Source organism: Coptis chinensis, chromosome 5 (genome assembly GCF_015680905.1).
Source record: "Coptis chinensis isolate HL-2020 chromosome 5, ASM1568090v1, whole genome shotgun sequence".
NCBI lineage: Eukaryota > Viridiplantae > Streptophyta > Magnoliopsida > Ranunculales > Ranunculaceae > Coptis > Coptis chinensis.
In genome coordinates, this window is record NC_141460.1 from 71,003,314 (window position 1) to 71,021,888 (window position 18,575).

Here is an 18,575-nt window from a genome sequence, read left to right on the forward strand (position 1 = left end):
TGGAATGCACGGGAACAAACAGTTTGTGATGAAAACAGAGGAGGAGGAGTGACCATGCAAAATTGTATAGAGACTAATGACAGAAGACGACGAGTAACCCACTTTTACATTGTACACGCGATTTTATATTTAGCAGCCGAAATATCCCTCGGAATAACCGGTAAGGACTTTATTCCGAACAACAATCTAGATTTATCTCTTTTCTAATTTGCTTGAGGTACTTTTTTTTTTCTTCAATTCAATATGTTGTTTTTAATTTTTTTGTTTGCAAACATTTCTAAGATTTATTGACGGGTTGTGATAGTATTAGTGAGTTGAAGTTAGGGATGCTGGAGTTATTTGTGAGTTCTCGTATTGTTTGTTGTTAGGGATTGTTTTTCATATAAATCAAATGTGTCTTGATGTAAGAGATTAATTGTTTCCATATATTTCTTGTTTATGCTTATGCAATTTTTCTTATTTCGTCACTTGGAGTTGCTGGCTACCTTACATCCTTTTATTGTGTGATAGATTAGTTATGATTTTAACCTCACTACACTGTAGGTACTTACAAATGGTATAGAAGTGAAACTACAAAGAAATGCCCTTAGCTCAAACTGGTCTTGAGGATGATGATGACCTTGAATGTGAGAGTATGCAGTGGAGTGTCTTAGATACGGGTGAGTATAAAATTTGTTTTGTAGATATATAGAACTTCTTTTTACATTTGGTATCCAAACTTAAAGTCCTCATCCACAACATAGATGCATTGTGTGACCTTTATTTTTGCAATTCTGCTTTCCTATTTTCATCTGTACAAGCTTGGCTTATGCAACTTTTTTTCAGCATCTGATGACACTCAGAAGTCCTAGAGGCCAAGAAATCGACCTGACGATTAACCGGTCTCTTTCCTGTCATTCACAGTCTAAAAGTTCCATTTCAACTTGAAATGCTACGGTATGTGGCTGCTAAATTAAATTTAATGAATCTTGTATATCTTTTTTCTTTCAAGTGCATCTATCGGATCTTTTCATTTGAAATGTTCAATTCTCTAAACTTTAAATGATTGCACAGAAGGTTGATCTCCGCAAACTAGAAACAACAGCATTGCGGAAATATTGGCGACATTTTAAACTTGTGAGTATGTTCATCCAGTTTCGCCATGTGGCTGAAAATTTGACATCCTTATTAGTTTTAAATCCAGAAGAATCAGTTACATGAGTACAGCCTTTTGTAATTGTGTGTGCTCATTTGCATAATCTTTTCTGTCATTAACAATTACCGTATCGAATTTTCATTTAGGTGGATGACATCCCCAATCCATCTAAAGAACAGCTGATTGACATTGTTCAGAGGCATTTCATGTCACAGGTACTTATCACTAACCTCATTATATCCTTTCAATTGAAGTCCCAAAGCGCTTGCGTTTTCCCACAATTATCTGATGTTGTGATAGGACCATTTACACTGAACAGATCTTGATGAGAACATCATACTATATAAAGTGAGGGTTCTGTAGCTTCAAAATATGAAACATCATTATCTCCTTGCCTCTTTGGACATGGGATTGATTGATATAATCGGGTGCATCACTGCATAAATACCCCTAGTATTTCTTAAACTTTTAAGATATGTGATAATTGTCTGATTCGTGTCTTAAACACAATTGTTTTTTGTCTTGAAGCAATTGGATGAGTTGCAGGTCATTGTAGGTTTTGTGCAGGCTGCAAAGCGATTGAAGACAATCTGCAATTGACCTTTTGAGAGACAACCGTTGCATCTTGGTTGTCCATACTAACAAATGTCAGCATGTTTCCTTCCCTAGGTCTGTATCTATCTTCTGTAACATATTTGTGCTGGGGGTCTTAATTTATCTTATTCTCAACAGTTTTAACTGAGTTGGTTAGAGTTATGTAGAGAGCTATCAGGTTATGTTAGTATTGTACATATTTTAATTGAAGAGACTAAAAAATGCTTATTGGCTTCCATATGTTTGGTGGTCATGCTAACTTATCAGGGGATGTGAAGGTTGTAAATATGCCCTAGTTTTCCTTATATATCTCTGTCTCTCTTCTTCTGCCTTCTTGTATATCTAACTTGCTTTAATTGATATGGGCAGTGTTCCGTTTTGCTACACATGGTGCCCGTACTCTGAGAAATATGAAGACCAGGCTAGGTCCTGCCAAAGGAAGGTTGTAAATATCTATGGGAATGATGTGCCTGCATGTCACTTTAAAAGTGACTTTTGTAAGTAAACAATATCAAGAGTAGTATTTTCTTGTGCGTGTTTATTTCCAATGAGGAATATATTGTGAGATATCGCTTTTAGTACGAGATTTGTGCGGAAGTTTGAACATATACATGGAAACCATATAAATGGCATGATGCATAGAAACATGTAAGAGAGGTATTGATGCAACAAAACATACAGTTCCAAAGAAAAAAGATGAATGGGTATTGATGCATAAGCACAAAAAGAAACAAAAATTTTGGGTGGTTGGGGCACGTGATCCGTTGGGCCAAAAATGTGAATTGGATAGTCTGCTGTGATACCATATCAGTTTAAAAGAATCCAACTAAAAGCCAATTGGCAATGAGTAGAGCACCCCCAAGATCATATAGCACTTCACTGGGAAACCTAGGCTAAGCAGCGGTTGCATGTATCCTTAGGTACTCGGAAGAAAATTTTCTAATAGGAGCAGCAATACCTATTTTTCATGCAACAAACAATGAAGCAACATCCCTTGCTCGACTATATGGCGTTCAACTTTTACTAAAGACGAATTATAGGAAAATAGAACTAGATACCGGTTCTGGAATTTTATGAGGTATCCAGCATCTTAGTAGGAAAGGTTGAAAAAATCCCAGCAAATGAACTATAACCAATAGGAGTCCAGCCCATCTTATTTTCTCAAATGAGTGAATAATTTCCACTAATCAAAGACACCTAAGAGGCTAAGACTACCAAGCACATTTACCATTTATGGCACCAAGAGTGCATTTGCATCATCAACCCTCTGCTCATGGGCAACCTTTGGAAAAAAAAAAGACAAATCAGAATGGCTAGTTTCTTTAACTCATTCTACCACGTTCATACATCTCTGTTTCTATTCTGTTTTTTTCTTCATTTAGTTCCTCCTTTGTTTCTCTTGCACAGAGCTCTATACATAAAAAGAAAAGGATCGAAGGATCTTCCCATTTCAAATAATCCCTCCAAGCTATAGCTGATGTACAGTAAGACTAGCCAAGGGAACAACTATAAATTACAGCCGAGGGGATTTGTCTCTAACTCTTATTCTTTTCCAAACTAACCCTCCAAACCTTCCCAAACTACTCATCTGTAAACAACCCCCTAAAACTTTGAAAAACCACAAAAAACAAATACATGCATGGGTGCAGATTATGATACCCCTCCTCTATCAGTTGGCTCACATGACACCAGTATTGGCAAACTTCAGCAATGAAAGCCAGAAAAATGAATAAAATGTATTTCACGCCGCAAAATGTTCTAGCTCAATTGGTTGTGTACCCCTCTCCTCATGGGAGAGGTTGCAAGTTCGAACCCCACCAAGTATTGGTTGGGATTCCTTTCTTGTGTAATTATGCGATGGGCCTTTGGGCCAGGTGAGCCTTCGGACAAGAGACAGAGTGTTGCTACGATAGATGGACCAAAGAGCGAAAGCAAGTCTTCAAGGACAAAGTGGAGACGGTTGGGTCTACTAAAAAATGGCGCATCGACGAGAGCCTTCAGGCTAGATTCCCTTTGGGGTCCATGAGCCCTCGGGCTAGGGTCCTTCAATGTAACCAGTGTGGGTCTGCCTTAACCCTCTAACTTCTTCAAAAAAAAAGTTTGTGGCAAACAACCGACAAACCTAACATGGATGCTGTCAGAAAACAGAATACCAGGTAAACTTTTTCTTTGATCCCTCGGTGGTGTTTTCTCCACACTTCCCGTTAACTAGAATAAGCAACGTGAAGATCACTTTCTCCGCAGAAAATCTTCCATTCTTGCGAAGCAGAGGAACTTTGGTGCTGCTGCTTCCCAAGTCTTGTTGCATGAAAAAAAATAAAGAACGAGATTAGCCGTCACCGTACTGAATATGGTTCGGAACCAGCGACAATGGCACCATTTGCTGCCATTTCCAAAGAAGACTTATTTCCACCATTTGGCACCAACAGGGGACTAACCTCTTCACTGGCTTGTCTAGTGTCAGCAAATATGGGGCATGCAATCAGAACAGCCTCTTGAATTTGCACCTTCTTCTCAATAGTTTTTTCATTAGAATTGTTGTCCCTGTCCGAGAATTTAGTAATATTATGCTTCAGCACGAAGTCTCCCTTCATGAATGATGAGAAACTGCATGTTGAAGGGGAAGTAGCATGAACATTATTGCTCAAGGTCTTATCCAGCCTTTGCTTTTTTCCCAGCTCCTTTTCCTCCTCTCATTGGAAGATCTTCTTTTCAATTTATGAGTAGATTTTTCTGTTCTTTCATCTACAGCAGAATTTTCAAGCTTACTTCGTCATCGTCATCATCATAGTCTACCAATCTGCCAGGTATTGGTCTAAAAAGAGAGGTTAAAGCTTATGAATATTCCAAACGACCCATGAAGAGGAGCATTGAATACGAGTTTTTTTATGAAGTTATAATACCTTAAGCTGAATCTGATTCTGTTAGATATGGGTTGAGCTTCTTGCTTTCTGATGTGTGATGACTGAGCAGATGTACTATCCTCTTCATCACTGACAAAATAACAAAGTTCAACACATCAGTGAGAGATAACTGCTTTATCACAACACTAATCATTTAGGTACAAACCTGTCCTCATTAAAGTAATCTTTCTCTTCTTTCTCAAGAGCACATTCATCAATTCGCTTTCTTGGGTCCACAGCATTGACAGAGCCTCTTACTTTGCAGTTTTCACGGTACTGATGAAAGGAAAATTTGACAGAACTTCTGGTATTAAAGAGTTTCCGAGAGAGAGAGAGACAGAGAGAGACCTCATATTTAGCTTTTAATGCATTAATACTTGTGAAGTTATCAAATATAACTATTTGATTCCAAAACGTGTCAATTAAATATGCAACCAAGGTTTTGAGATTCTCCTGCAAAATAATAAAAAGAAAAATATTAAGTATGGCATAAAAAAAATACTCGTACTGAAGGATGAGAATGGTATAAGCGAGATAAGCACCATTCAGATATATTCAAAAAATTCCAAGACTGCAGAATTGAGCAAATTGTATCTATTCCCATTACGAACAAAAGCATCCACTAACAGTTTAAGAAGATTGTTCTTAACAATGTGAAGCAAAAGCTGCTCATCCTGAAAATCAATAATGCAATTATTCTTCGGTTAGACACTTGAAAACTGTTCTAGTTCCATAAATAAAGAAAGGTAGAGTTAAATCAACATGTAATCTTTAATTGATATCACAACAAACAAAATCATTACGAAAAGCTGACATCCTATGAATAAATGGGCATAGGATACAAAAGTGGTTGTCGTGTATAAATGGTAATCATCAATAGAATGATAGTGGGTCAGGATGATGCGGTAATAATGAGAAAGCATGATGTGTCAGAGCTACAAGCACCAGCAAGATTTACATTCACTTCTCAAATATGGAAAGAAATACAGAGACCAATTGTCAGAAAACAAATGGTTTTCGGATTCTTTAAGGTCATAACAAAAACACTCACGTGTCGAGAAATAATAGTGCACACAAATCGAACAGCAGCTACCACTAGGTACTTTTCCCTTCTAACAGTGAGATACAAGACTTTCCCAATCACATTATTGAAAAGAAGTTGCACCTGCAATGCACACAAATAAATAAGTAAATAGTGACCATGCACGCTGCCAAGTGGAGGGATAAAACTAAAAGAAATTTACTTTATCCTGTAAGGATGGTGAAGAACACAGAAGCATAGCAGTTCACAGATACTTGACAAAATTTCCGACGACAATATTTTCATCCTTCCCATCAGAGCCAGACGATTTACTCACTACATGAGCAGCATCTTTCGGTGAACACAATAAGACCATAACTTCTATCAACTGGTCCAAGTGCTTCTCATAAAAAATCTCTATAATGGTATCTCTCTGCAGTGCAGATATAAACACGTGATATATTTAGAAAAAAGTGTATGAAAGCAACCGAGATACTTTGAAAGCGTGTTATACTGAAGAGTATAGATGTGTAATCTTACAGGCCATGTCAGCAATAAGTTTCCAACAATTCCGATCAAAAAATTATTAACTAATAAAGGACATTCAGTTTCATACCAGCATAAATAGAAGCTGAGTAGGTTGCTGTGCAAAAATACTATACAAGAAATTTTAAACTAACACAGCATTATTATTTATATGGGTTTAACATTCTGGATACTCGACCACCAAAACCATGATACCAACTATGCAGTCACAGGCTCAGAGAACGGCTAGACATGGGGTTGATCCTAGAGCCTAGCGCATGGCACCCTGCCCACTATAACTGAGTGCCCCCCTTGTGTCCACCACGATTCAACCATGGAATTGGTGTACGTGTCCTAGTTATACAAAAACAAAAGCTCACTATAAATATTTCTATAATTTAAACACAATTTGATACAACAACATCCAGACAAACATTAAGAGAATAGTTGAACATTACTTTACTTTTAAATTTGTTGGAAACCTGTTTCTGAAATTTAGGAAAAATATAAAAGAAATTGAATCCCAAATGACTACGTATCGATTGACTATCTCAACTATAGCTAGAAGTTTATTGAGGCATTGCTAAAGATTAACGTTCATATATATATGAAGTATCAATAGTTTAGTACCAAAAACTGAGCTAATAGCAGAAAGATTGCAGAACAGATAGCCAGGGTAAAAGGAAAAAAATAAAATAAAAATGGTGAAAAGGGGAAGTAAAACGAGAAGATAATTAGGGGAGAAAAACTAAAAGGGAGAGAAAATGACATATAAAAAATCTGACCAACAAGAGACTGAAATGATGAGGTAAAAAAAAAACTAAGATATAAATTCTTACTAACCTGAAACGTGTCAGGAGAGTTAGGCCCGGAAAGAGAACGAAATATCGAGCGTTAAACTATCCTTTTTTAGGTATACGGGGTTTTTTATTCTAAAGTTTTATTGTACTGGAAGAATACATATACAAATTAACTATTTTAGAGTGCTAAAATGTGTTAAAAAAGGGAGAAAACTGTGAAGTCAAGCGACTAGTCGCCTAAAAGTGGTGGGCCTGAGGCTAGCCCAGGGCGACCACCTAGAAACTCTAACCAGTACCTAGATTAAGGCTCTCAAGCAGTGCATAGCGCCCAGGCTCACCTTTGACTGCATAGGAAACTATATATGGAAGAGTAATAATGGGTCAAGCAAACAAAAGTAAGGAACAGTACTTACATCGAATTATAGAAGAACTACTTACGCTTCCCCAATAACAATCCTAAAGTCCCAATGAACTTACTAGCATATCCCAATTGCACATGAAATCTGGATACATAACCCCATTGAAATAGGATTCGCACACCCCCAATCAAAAAGTTACTCTTTGAACCCTCCACAACCTTGACAAGTTCTCTTTCTTGTAGTTCAAAGATCATAGAATTTCTCTTCTTCCACAATGTCCATATAATGGCTCTTGAAAGATGATCTGCTATCCACCTCGCCTTATTAGAGAGCGGTGTAAGGCTATAAACTTGCTATATAAGGACTATCTAATAATAAGCGGTTGAATCTGTGGTTTGCCAAAAAATGAGAAGATCGCCTCCAAATCGCTACGAGAAAGAGCAAGTGAGCTGCAGGAAGTCCTAGTTTACGTAAAGAACACATTCCGAAGTTCCAAGCCCCTTTCATTTAAGATATCAATGGTCTTAAACCCACCCCCCCCCCCCCACACACACACCCACACCCACACACACAAAAAAAAAGATAGACAAGCCAAGACTTTGACCGAAACCAAAGCCAACCAAATCTTCTTGTACAGAAAATCTTAAATGATCACCTCACCTTGTAAACCTACCAAGGAATGTTCTTTAGCCAAGACTTGATCACATGATCGTACCAAAAATTCCTCATTGTTCAACCCATCTCCTTCTTTTGACCTCCTCAAAAGACTCTCCTTCTTGATGGATAGTCAAACATAAGAGATATACTGCTTTCCATCTCCCAATAATTTAAACCCCTCTTAAATGCAACATTCCATGCTACCCGTCGACTCCCTCTTTTGATATAATCCGAAACCTTTGCCTTTTTGTTAGAAGCCAACATATACATTCACTAAACTTCATTTTCAGTAGCATATCTCCCACCCACGTCCTCCCAAACAGAAATAGATTCGCCACTTTCGGGTTTAAAGACAAAGTCATCCGACCACTAACAATACTCCTCCAAAGTGTAATCCCATATGGATTTTTGGAATTCTAGGTTCCACCTACTACCCCATCTCCATACTTTGCTACCACAACCTTCTGCCACAAGCTCTCCTTTTCCTCCCCATATTTCCACAACCATTTTGCCATCAATGCTCTATTTATTAGCAATATATTTTCACACCCCAACCACCTCTTCTATTTGGAGACAAAGTCTTTTCCATTTAACCAAATGAATTTTTAGTTTCTCCCCTACACATCCCCAAATGAATATTCTAAATAACTTCTCTAGATGCTTTACCACACCCTTTGGAATTGGAAACAATGACAGATAGTAACAAGGAATGAGTAGACTTGGACAAATAAGTCTTCCACCGATTGAAAAGCATTTGGATATCCATCCCGCAAGCCTTCATGTAGCCCTCTTAATAACTTTCCCCAAATTGCCTTCGACTTATCTTAGCACCCAATAACAACCGCAAATAAGTTGCAGATTTCATAGTAGGATACGTACCATTGTTAGGTGATCATGTATTGGAGTTTACCATACTTAGCATCTTGCTAAAAGGGTCATATTTGGAAATTGGTATATTTCCTATATAAAACTGTCTACTATGCATTGATATAAAAGTGAAATCTCCTGTTTCACCGATCACAAAACAAAAAGGAAGTCGGACAGGTAAACACATTTACAGGCACAAAATCAAAAATTTACTCAGCTCAGGGAAGAAAATGAATTGTTCAACAAGTAGCTATTAAAAAGCACCATAACAAATCGAAAGGAACTGAGGGAGACCTGTGATCCAGACAATGTGTAGGGTCCAACAAATTGCGTAGAATTTCAAGAAACTGGCAATGCATGTCGTCCCTGAAATCCATTATCATCCCTTTAACCTGTATGTAAACAATTGCAGTTGCTCACCCATTAGTAGGCAGTTGCAAAAATAGATACCTATCCCAACATAAAAAGAAAAGCAAATGCAGTCTATAAACACTAATGAGAAACGATGACTAAGAACACTAACTAAAACAATAACAAAAAGGTCTAGTACGAAACACACGAGAAAAAACCTCTATATATGGTCAAAGTGACTCCAAAAACCAAAAACCATGGTGCCAACAAACAAGGAATATCTTTTCATAATTAAAGAGTAAAATGAAAAATTACCCTAAAAACACCATTTCGTAACACTTTTGGAGCACGTGTTAGGATTCACTGTTGCTCCACTTTTTCGTCGATTATATATATATATGTGTGTGGGTGTGTGTGTGTGTGTGTGTGGTGGGTGTGCGCGCGTGTGTGTTTTTCGCAATAAATATATATTTCATTAATAAATAAAATAGGACGAGATAGCCTACAATACAATAGAAAAGCATTACAACCAAGCGGCTAAAGACCAATCACAGCATATCCAGACCTAGAAATTCATCCACTCTAAACACAAATTGCACAAAACGACAATTTCTAAAGTCCTTGAACACGCTTTCTCCGTCGAATATTATCATCGATGCAAAGCACAATTTTCCATAATCCGATTTTGTTAGGCTTAAGCCTTCACAATATCTCTCTCCCTCTCCCTCTCCCTCTCCCTCTCCCTCTCCCTCTCCCATGCAATGCATTAAAAAAAAATGTAATGGGAGTCTTTCATTTCTTTCAATTATCTGCACTACCTTCGCTGGGTCTGAAGTGTCACAATTTCATTTGGCCAACCCCTCCAACAACCAATATGAACGACCACCCCCACCCCATTTCCATTTCCATAATACACCTCAAGACTTTATAACTGAATATATCTTTCATAAACTCATTTGCCACATAACACAATTTGACATGTAATTTCCATTAAATTACTTTAATGGGATGTCTATAGCTGAAACTATCTTTTAGACTTGTGTCAGAAGAGGATAGTCGATAGTTGCAATCATAAAGGTACTGAAATAGATATGCAGAACCCATTATCGAGCGAGAGAGAGAGACCAAATTTAAAGAATTGCAAACACTCGAGCACATTTGCTTCAGTTATTAAGGTAACACAACCAACTTCTTGCATACCAGAAGTCCAAGAAGAGTGTTGCCTTCCTGTCAAGTGGCATACATCCGCAAAAGATTTGGATCTTGGTTCAAGAAAAGAATAAGAAAGTCCGTCCTGCATTCCCAATAAAATAACCAAATTAGACCATGACTCATGAATATACCACAACAAGATACAGCACCATTATACACAAATTTCAAATAATGGAATGACAAGTGTGCGAAGAATAGCATATACCCAGTTAGAACAAAAGGACACTTGTCCTTGTGAATTGTCAAGAGAACTGAAATTGCACAATTCCCTTCAAATTCCTTCAGCTGACCCATTACATACTCATCAATTGCATCAACAATGTACAGTTCTCTATAGACTTTTTGCTCTCACCAAGTCACCAGTGATGCAGTAGATGTCATTCTGGCCTTCATCCTTGTGACATAGTCCTACAAACTGGTCAACTCAGGTAGAGTGACACCTGAGAAGTTCAGCAAGCTTGCTGTTCTGGGAGTCAATCAATACCAATTCTCAGATTCTGTGAGAAATCCTCATAGAACTTGTAAAAGTCATCCTTGTTCTAGCAATCTCAACAAAGAGCTCAGCTCACTTCTTAACCAGGTTGCTTCGAACAACCACACGAATTTTGTTTTGCCCTACCAATTTCTATTCTGAGTACCTCATTCTGTTCATCAACATTGTAAGCTGAATCACTATATCCTTCATCAACAGTTACATCCTTAAATATCACAGACAAGTGGAAGTGTGGAAGAGGTCTAGTGAAGTACGGCTTTGCATCAGGATGCACCTGCACACGTCATGCACAAAATAACCTGAGCCTACATTCACACAAGTAATAAAAGATTGAAGGATCAAAAGCTCACCTTAATAGTTAATATAATCATGACAGATATGGTCATCACCGGTCACCATTTGCCATGCATCATCCCAGACAAACCCACCCCTTCTGATCAAGAAGAACTTTTAAAGTAGTATATTGCCTCTTCAGAGTTTTGTAACAATTTTTCAAAACAGCCCTGTCATACTTGTAGCCAAATTTTGCAATAAACAACTCCGTCATGTGTATCCACGCATGCTTGCGGAATGTACCATCAAACTGATTTCCCTGATGCACTTGCTCCAGCATAAGTTCAATGAAATAACTGTCCATTGGTTGTTGCCAGTAAGTCCTTGAACAACTACCACTGCAGGCATCTACTGCATCTACTCCAGTCTGAAGTGTGTCCAATGCATTTTCTGAGGCGCTATCTTGCTTCCCATTTGCTGAAGCTGTATCTAAGGTGACCATCTCGTGAAGCATATCAACCATGTTGTGATTAGGGCTCAAGAAAGAGATTGATTACATTGTTAGTTGTTGTTCGGCTACAATTCTATCCAAACTAGATACCAAACGTTGCTCATCATCCACTAGATCTTCAGGAGCAACAGATATAGGTGAAGATTGTAGACCACCCACCATTCCACTAATCTCTGTTCCTTGGACATCACTGCTATAAATTCTTCTGTGAGTTCAATCATTGTCTCCAATAGACGCATCCAAAAAAATCTGTTTTTAGTCGAAAAATTTGTTACAGCTAAATTTAACAAACAAAACACCTTTGTATAGTTGCTCCAAACACAATCGTCAACAGTCACCATGTGTTGTGTTTCGTCCCAAGTAAACCCATTCTGCTCGATAAGACTCTTTACAGCTCTATAGATCCTTCTGAACATAGTTATCAATATTGTCTGATACACGATACGTACTAAATAACTGCTAAGCAGTCGGGGGCGTGAGCGGAGGGTGGAGAAGAGAGAGGGAGAGATGGTTTTGTGGGTGGGGAGAGAGAGGGAGGGTTTGGTTGAGAGGGATAGGTGAGGACAGACAGACAGAAACCAACCAACTTAGTTTTTGTCCCCCCTTCTGGCTAGATCGTTTGCTCCACTCACTTGATGATTGTATACTGCTAAGCATTTTTGTTCTCGTACCCTTTTCTGCCCAGAACGTTCTATCTACTCACTTGATCAAAAGCAAATTGATACGTATAACCTATGTTACATTGACACGGACACATGTGTTGGTGTCCGACACGGATACAAGGTGTTGGATACGACGAGCTGTTGGAGATCAACACGGGGACACGACCCATGTAAGAAAAGCCCAATAAAACACAGCCCATGTAAGAGAAGCCTAATAAAAATTAAGCTTATTTGCAATGTTTAGTTAGACATAAAGCGCGGCCCAAGTAGGAGAAGCCCAGTAAATTGTTTTGTATGCAAGCCCAAGTTTTGAACAGGTATACAGATCCAATGTTTAGTTAGACTTTTAGTCATTACCTAATACCCACCTCAAACACAAACCCTAAATCTGCAACAAGAACTCAGCCTAACATTGGATTCAATCTCTCTGAAGAAGAAGAAGACTTGTTAAAAGAACTAAGGTTACCTGTTTTAATCAGAACCCTTTACTCGCATCCTTGGCTTCCAAATCGAGCACAGCAGCTGCTTGGAAGGATTCTTTCCTCCTGATGCGTGTTAGACATGGCCCTGCTCTTACTCTCCTTCTTGGCCCGTCCAGCATGGATATTTCTCCCAATCTATTAGGTGGTCAACCTGTTTGGATGAAATGATGTCAACCTGTGGCATTTCTTGGCTTTCGAGTGCATTGGAGGAAACGGTAGAGGTGGTGAAGATAATATCGACATTATAGCTATATGTGATGCTTCAAAACAGTTTAGAAATAAACAAATGTACACTGGAATAGAGATCTTTTTATGTTGGAGGGATGGTACTCTCATATATTTAGTAACGGCTACGGCTTCACCGACTGACAATAATGTGGGAGAAGTGGTCAGAATTTGGTTTTGTCTCCAAGTAAACAAAATTTTAGATTTAGATAATAAAATATTAGAGATAATTAATGATAATAAGATAGCCCGTGGGTGTATAAATGGTCAAAAATTCAAGAAATCACCTACAATATAGTTGAAAGAGGCTATTGAGGCAATTTCAGAATTACGAAAGAATCAAAATTTTCAAATGGAAAATATAATAGCGCATGATTTGGCTCATAAATTGAAGAAAAATAGTGTTATATTGAAAACATCTTTTAAAAAGTTAGAAGAGTCGGGTAGAACTTATATTGTTAAAAAGACCAAGTCAGCGAGTAAATTTATAAAGTGTTTCAAAAACTTTAATAAGAAATAGAAGGTGGATGTTTTTGTGGGACTTGAGTGTGTCTGGTTTCTAAAAACGGTTAGATACTAACAAGAATGACAAATCTGTTTGATTTGGTTATGTTAGTAAATCTTTGTAATTGTTTAGATTTCTTGTAATATATTTAGGTTAAGACGAGGTATTCAAACTAATATAAGAAATCTAAACGATTACAAAAATCCACTAACATAACCAAATCAAATAGACTTGTCATTCTTGTTAACATCTAACCGCTTCTAGAAACCAACACTCGAGTCCCACAGAAACATCCACATTCCATTTCTTATTAACGTTTTTGAAACACCTTATAAATTTATTCGCTGACTTGGTGTTTTTAACAATATGAGCTCCACCAATCTCTTCTAATTTCTTAAAAGTTGTTTTTTATATAACAATCATTTTTTTTCAATTTATGAGCCAACTCAGCCAAATCATGCGCTATTCTATTTCCCATTTCCTTCTTTTTCGTGACAAACTTGAAAATTTTGATTTTTTCGTAACTCCGAAATTGCCTCAATAGCCTCTTTCAACTCTTCTTTAAGTGATTTCTTAAATTTCTGACTATTTATACGCCCACAGATGATTTCATTATCATTAATTATCTCCAATGTTTTATTATCTAAATCCAAAATTTTGCTTACTTAAAAACAAAGTCAAATTCCGACCGCTTCTCCCACATTATTGTCAGTTGGTAAAGCCACAGTCATTACTAAATTTATGAGAGTACCGTCCTTCCAGCATAAAAAGATCTTTATTCCAGTATACACTTGTTTATTTTTAGACTGTTTTGAGACATCACATATAGTTACAATATCGATATTATCTTCACCACCTCCACTGTTACCTTCTCCACTTCTACTATTACAATTCCTCTCTCCGACCACCTGTAAAAATTCAAATATATTCCACATCAAGTCCACTAAGCAAACCAACCGTAAACAAAATGCAAAAATTCAAATATATTCCATGTCAGCTACAAGCCTACAACTACAACTACTTCTCACCTTCCTTAATAAGATCATTATCTTAGTGTAAACTTAATATAAAAAACGAAATGAGGCCACTAAGAAACACCTAAACTCTTTAGTATTTATACACCAGCAAAATGGGGTTTTGTTTTTCCGGGCAAAAAAAAAATTGGGTTTTTGTTTTGGGCCTAATAAGACCCAGTCCTCAGTCCTCTTTTGTGGGCCTAATATTTATATTTTTTTGTTACTTAAAAAATAAAATTAAAAATAAATAGAAAAAACTAACCAACAATTTTATTTTAATATTTATAGTTTTTGTTAATCATCAATCAATATCAATATTAAGTAGCATTAACATAAATAGAAAAAATAATTATAATAATTATATGGAAATTGAGCTTTTCCACACCTTCTGGTTGATTGATTGATGTTTTTGAAGCATTTAGAACAAAAGGAGGAGGAAAGATAAGCAAAGAGGAAAGTCTAAAGAGGAAAAGAGTAAAAAGAATGCTTTTTTATGTAAAATTAGGCATTTGGGTACCTTTCCATTGCTTGATTTGATCTGTTGTGAAAGAAAAGGCTCAATTGAATATCAAAGCCAGTACCGTCAATTGCCACATCCCTCAAACCACTAACGACTGTTTGTTTATCATTCCCACCTTGCTAGGTTGATTTATAAGATAGAAACCCATCCGAATTTGTGAGATATGTTGAAAGAAAACATCTTCTGCCTTTAATTTGCATCTGAACTAATGAATTTGACATGCCACCAACATCTTTTCTTCTTCTTCTTTCTTCTTTCTTCTTTCTTCTTTCTTCTCAGACTCTTCCTGTTTTAGTATATGAACGGTTTCACTCTCTCTTCTGGAGAATTTCCCATCCTAAATTCTCGTAACTTCTCTCTGTGAAGGGATGAGAGAGATTCGCCTCTCTGTTTTCAAGTAAGAAATTGGGCCTAGAGGACACGGTTTTTGGTGAGTAACTCGCAATAACAAATTCTAGCAATTAGTAACTCACGCCCAAGATTTCAAATTTTGTAACCCTCAAGAATAAAATAAGTTGGCCCGACCATTTTATTTTTTTTAAATGCCAGTTATACCCTTTTGTAAAAATAACCCTCAAGGACAAATGGCTCGGATTTAAAATAAATATTTTCCAATTTTACCCTTTTTGTCATTTTACTATGAACAATGAGTGTTCATACCTTAAGTTTTTAAGCTATCAAAAAAAAAAATGAACAATGATTGTTCATATCCAAATAGGTGAATGTATCTTTTATAATTTCCATCTCATATATTGATGTATGAACATTGAATGTTCATAGTGAATGTTCATACCCAAAAGGACCGAAGGACTATGAACGTCAATGTTCAAATAACCCTAAAATGATTATGAACATTGAATGTTCATACCCAATCAATGTTCATATGATCATTTATGAACATTGAATGTTCATATCTATATGAACATCGAATGTTCATACCCAATCCATTCACCAACATTGAATGTTCATAGACTATGAACATCATCCAATGTTCATACCAAAATGATTATGAACATTGAATGTTCATACCCAATCAATGTTCATACCTAAGGACTATGAACATCGAATGTTCATACCTAAAAAGACTATGAACATTGAATGTTCATACCCAATCAATATTCATACCCAAGGACTGTGAACATTGAATGTTCATACTCAAAGGACTATAAATATTGAATGTTCATACCCAAAGGACTATGAACATTGAATGTTCATACCCAATCAATATTCATACCCAAGGACTGTGAACATTGAATGTTCATACCCAATCAATGTTCATACCCAAAGACTATGAACATTTAATGTTCATACTAAATACACCGTGTTTAAATGCTTTCCCTGGCCGGATTAATTATTTCAAAATCGATCGAGTATACTTGACATTTCATCTACCCGATCCGTTTTTTATTTCGCGTCAAGGGTATACTTGAACTTTCATCTACCCGGTTCTTGAGAGTTACAAAAATTAAAAGGTGTCCTTGAGAGCAGTGCCGACTCTGAGTTTCTGGTGGCCCGAAACCAACTCTTAAAATGTGGCCCTATATGTGTAAATTCACATGTCAAAAACAAAAATCAATGCATTTTTTGTCTAGCGTTATTATTTGTTATCTCCTCTTTTTAGTCGAATTTCTTTTTGTTTTATTGTTTTATGTAACAAATAAGATTTTATGCATCGTTTGACTTCGTAATATATGAAATAGCAAGTGGATTTAATAATTTCATTAGCCATATATAAACTTCAATTAAGCTTATAACTATATTGTTCTTATTAATAAGTGTATATTGCAAGGTGGGTTAAACCGTTTTGAAGACTCTAGTGGTGGACTGGTGGCCCCTTACTTTGCCAAAATAATGGGGGCCCAAAGCGCTTGCTTGTGTGGGTTTGCCTTAGGGCCGGCACTGCTTGAGAGTTACTTTTTTGGCATTTTTGTCCTTGAGAGTCACTCCCTGGTTTTCAAGTTGAGAATAAAAAAATTGGGTATAATAAATGCAACCTAACCCAAACCAACCATCCTTCTATCCTTCTAACAAATACGTATGTGGAGAGCACCCTTCTATCATTCTAGCAAATACGTACGTGGAGAGCACGTGACACCATGTGTCGGACTCCTCTCTCTGGGATTACATCTGGCATTTTGACATTTTCGGCATGTAAACGATATTTCTCACTCATTGACTAGTCACATTTCTCCACCCTAAACAAACTCAAGTAATCGTTGTTAAAAATTCGCTGGCGAGTCCTAATCTATCCTTATAACATACTAGAAAGTGAGAGTGCAAAAACAAAATGTATGAATTTAACATATCCCTTTCCCTATGCTGGTATATATGTTCATCAAAGCAACTACAGCCCATGACATACGATACTTGCAGTTGTAGGAATGATCGACAAAGCAAGTAACCACCCACAATTGAAGATGCTCTGTATGTAGTTTGTGCCTATCCACAGTTAGTTAGTCTCATGAGGCGCCAGTTAGAAAGTGATCGATTAGTATACCCTGTAAGACAACAAATCTTTTATATACGCATGATAACTGTCACACCCCAAATTTTCAGAAAAATTAAAACTGATATTCAATCATCTGGAAACCCGGGGCGAAACAAAACCCACTAACATATAAAAGAACAATGCTTCATTTACAAATAAAATTTTTACTAACCAACTTTATTACATCTGTTTCAATTCAAAATCGTACACTTTCAAAAAACTTAAACCAGAAGACTCCAAGAGCAAATCCAAGTCACGTGTCTTCATCCACTGCACTCCACCATCTATGTTCCCAAGAACACACCCACGTTGCAAAACAAAGCAAATATGAGTCAGCAAATTGAATTTGCTGGTATAAGTAGACTAACAACAAAATATATATAATAATATTTCAAATGAATAAATATAACATTACCAACAATTTCAACTTGGAACACAATGTAGTTTCTTGGGAACATACAATACCAAAAACGACGTGTAGTTTCTTCCCAAGTAAGATTTCAACCCCAACATACAAATTCCAAGAATCTCATATAACAGTACTCGTCATTCCCACTTTCCAAAATAACTCACAATACAATACCACTTACATTATATTTATTAAATGCACATATGATGACCTAATTAAATATGAGTTTGATATACCTTACCTTTAAGCCAACACGTCGTCTTAGGGTAGGATATTTACGTCCCTGCAGAAAAGATTAATAGATCCTACCCTCCTGCAAAACAGAGTTAGACATCACAATAAAATGATTTATCTCAAAAAAATTAAATCAATTTCCATTCATAACCAAACCTCATTTAAGACATTTAAGTCTAATTGATATAACCTAGTTCGTCTCGCATATTTGGGGAATACTACTTATCATAATACCTATATCAAGGGTAGTCATTCATATGACATCATTACTTCATAAAGTTTTTGCGTGCATAACCATAGATCTCAGACTATCACAAGTCATTAATAGTTTCG

General features: G+C 36.7%; 1 protein-coding gene across 11 annotated transcripts; it reads right to left on the minus strand.

Moving 5' to 3' along the window:
* Positions 1 to 3,031: 3,031 nt before the first annotated feature.
* LOC147498682 (uncharacterized) lies at positions 3,032 to 15,558 on the minus strand. 11 transcript variants are annotated; one of them, XR_015195556.1, is made up of 14 exons: positions 15,109 to 15,558; positions 12,830 to 14,483; positions 11,268 to 11,891; positions 10,630 to 11,191; positions 10,413 to 10,506; positions 9,156 to 9,253; positions 5,877 to 6,086; positions 5,684 to 5,797; positions 5,175 to 5,306; positions 4,981 to 5,085; positions 4,799 to 4,908; positions 4,633 to 4,722; positions 4,168 to 4,544; positions 3,032 to 4,027 (listed from the first exon to the last, which is right to left on the minus strand). XR_015195556.1 is itself a non-coding variant. In XM_086560615.1 (13 exons), exons 9-13 carry the CDS (start codon positions 5,175 to 5,177, stop codon positions 4,475 to 4,477), a joined length of 378 nt encoding a protein of 125 aa, XP_086416741.1. In that variant the 5' UTR covers positions 5,178 to 5,306; positions 5,684 to 5,797; positions 5,877 to 6,086; positions 9,156 to 9,253; positions 10,413 to 10,506; positions 10,630 to 11,191; positions 11,268 to 11,891; positions 12,830 to 14,483; positions 15,109 to 15,558; the 3' UTR covers positions 3,032 to 4,474. The 11 variants fall into 11 exon arrangements, 9 of the variants coding, with proteins under 9 accessions (XP_086416741.1, XP_086416732.1, XP_086416733.1 ...); XR_015195555.1 differs by having other exon boundaries at positions 4,799 to 5,085; XM_086560615.1 differs by having other exon boundaries at positions 3,032 to 4,544.
* Positions 15,559 to 18,575: the final 3,017 nt, after the last annotated feature.

Coding starts and splice junctions, on each gene's coding strand:
- LOC147498682 (XM_086560613.1), bottom strand. Junction 4,723..4,798: donor GATTACTTTAATGAGGACAG/GTTTGTACCTAA, acceptor TTATTTTGTCAG/TGATGAAGAGGATAGTACAT. Junction 4,545..4,632: donor AGAATCAGATTCAGCTTAAG/GTATTATAACTT, acceptor CTCTCTTTTTAG/ACCAATACCTGGCAGATTGG.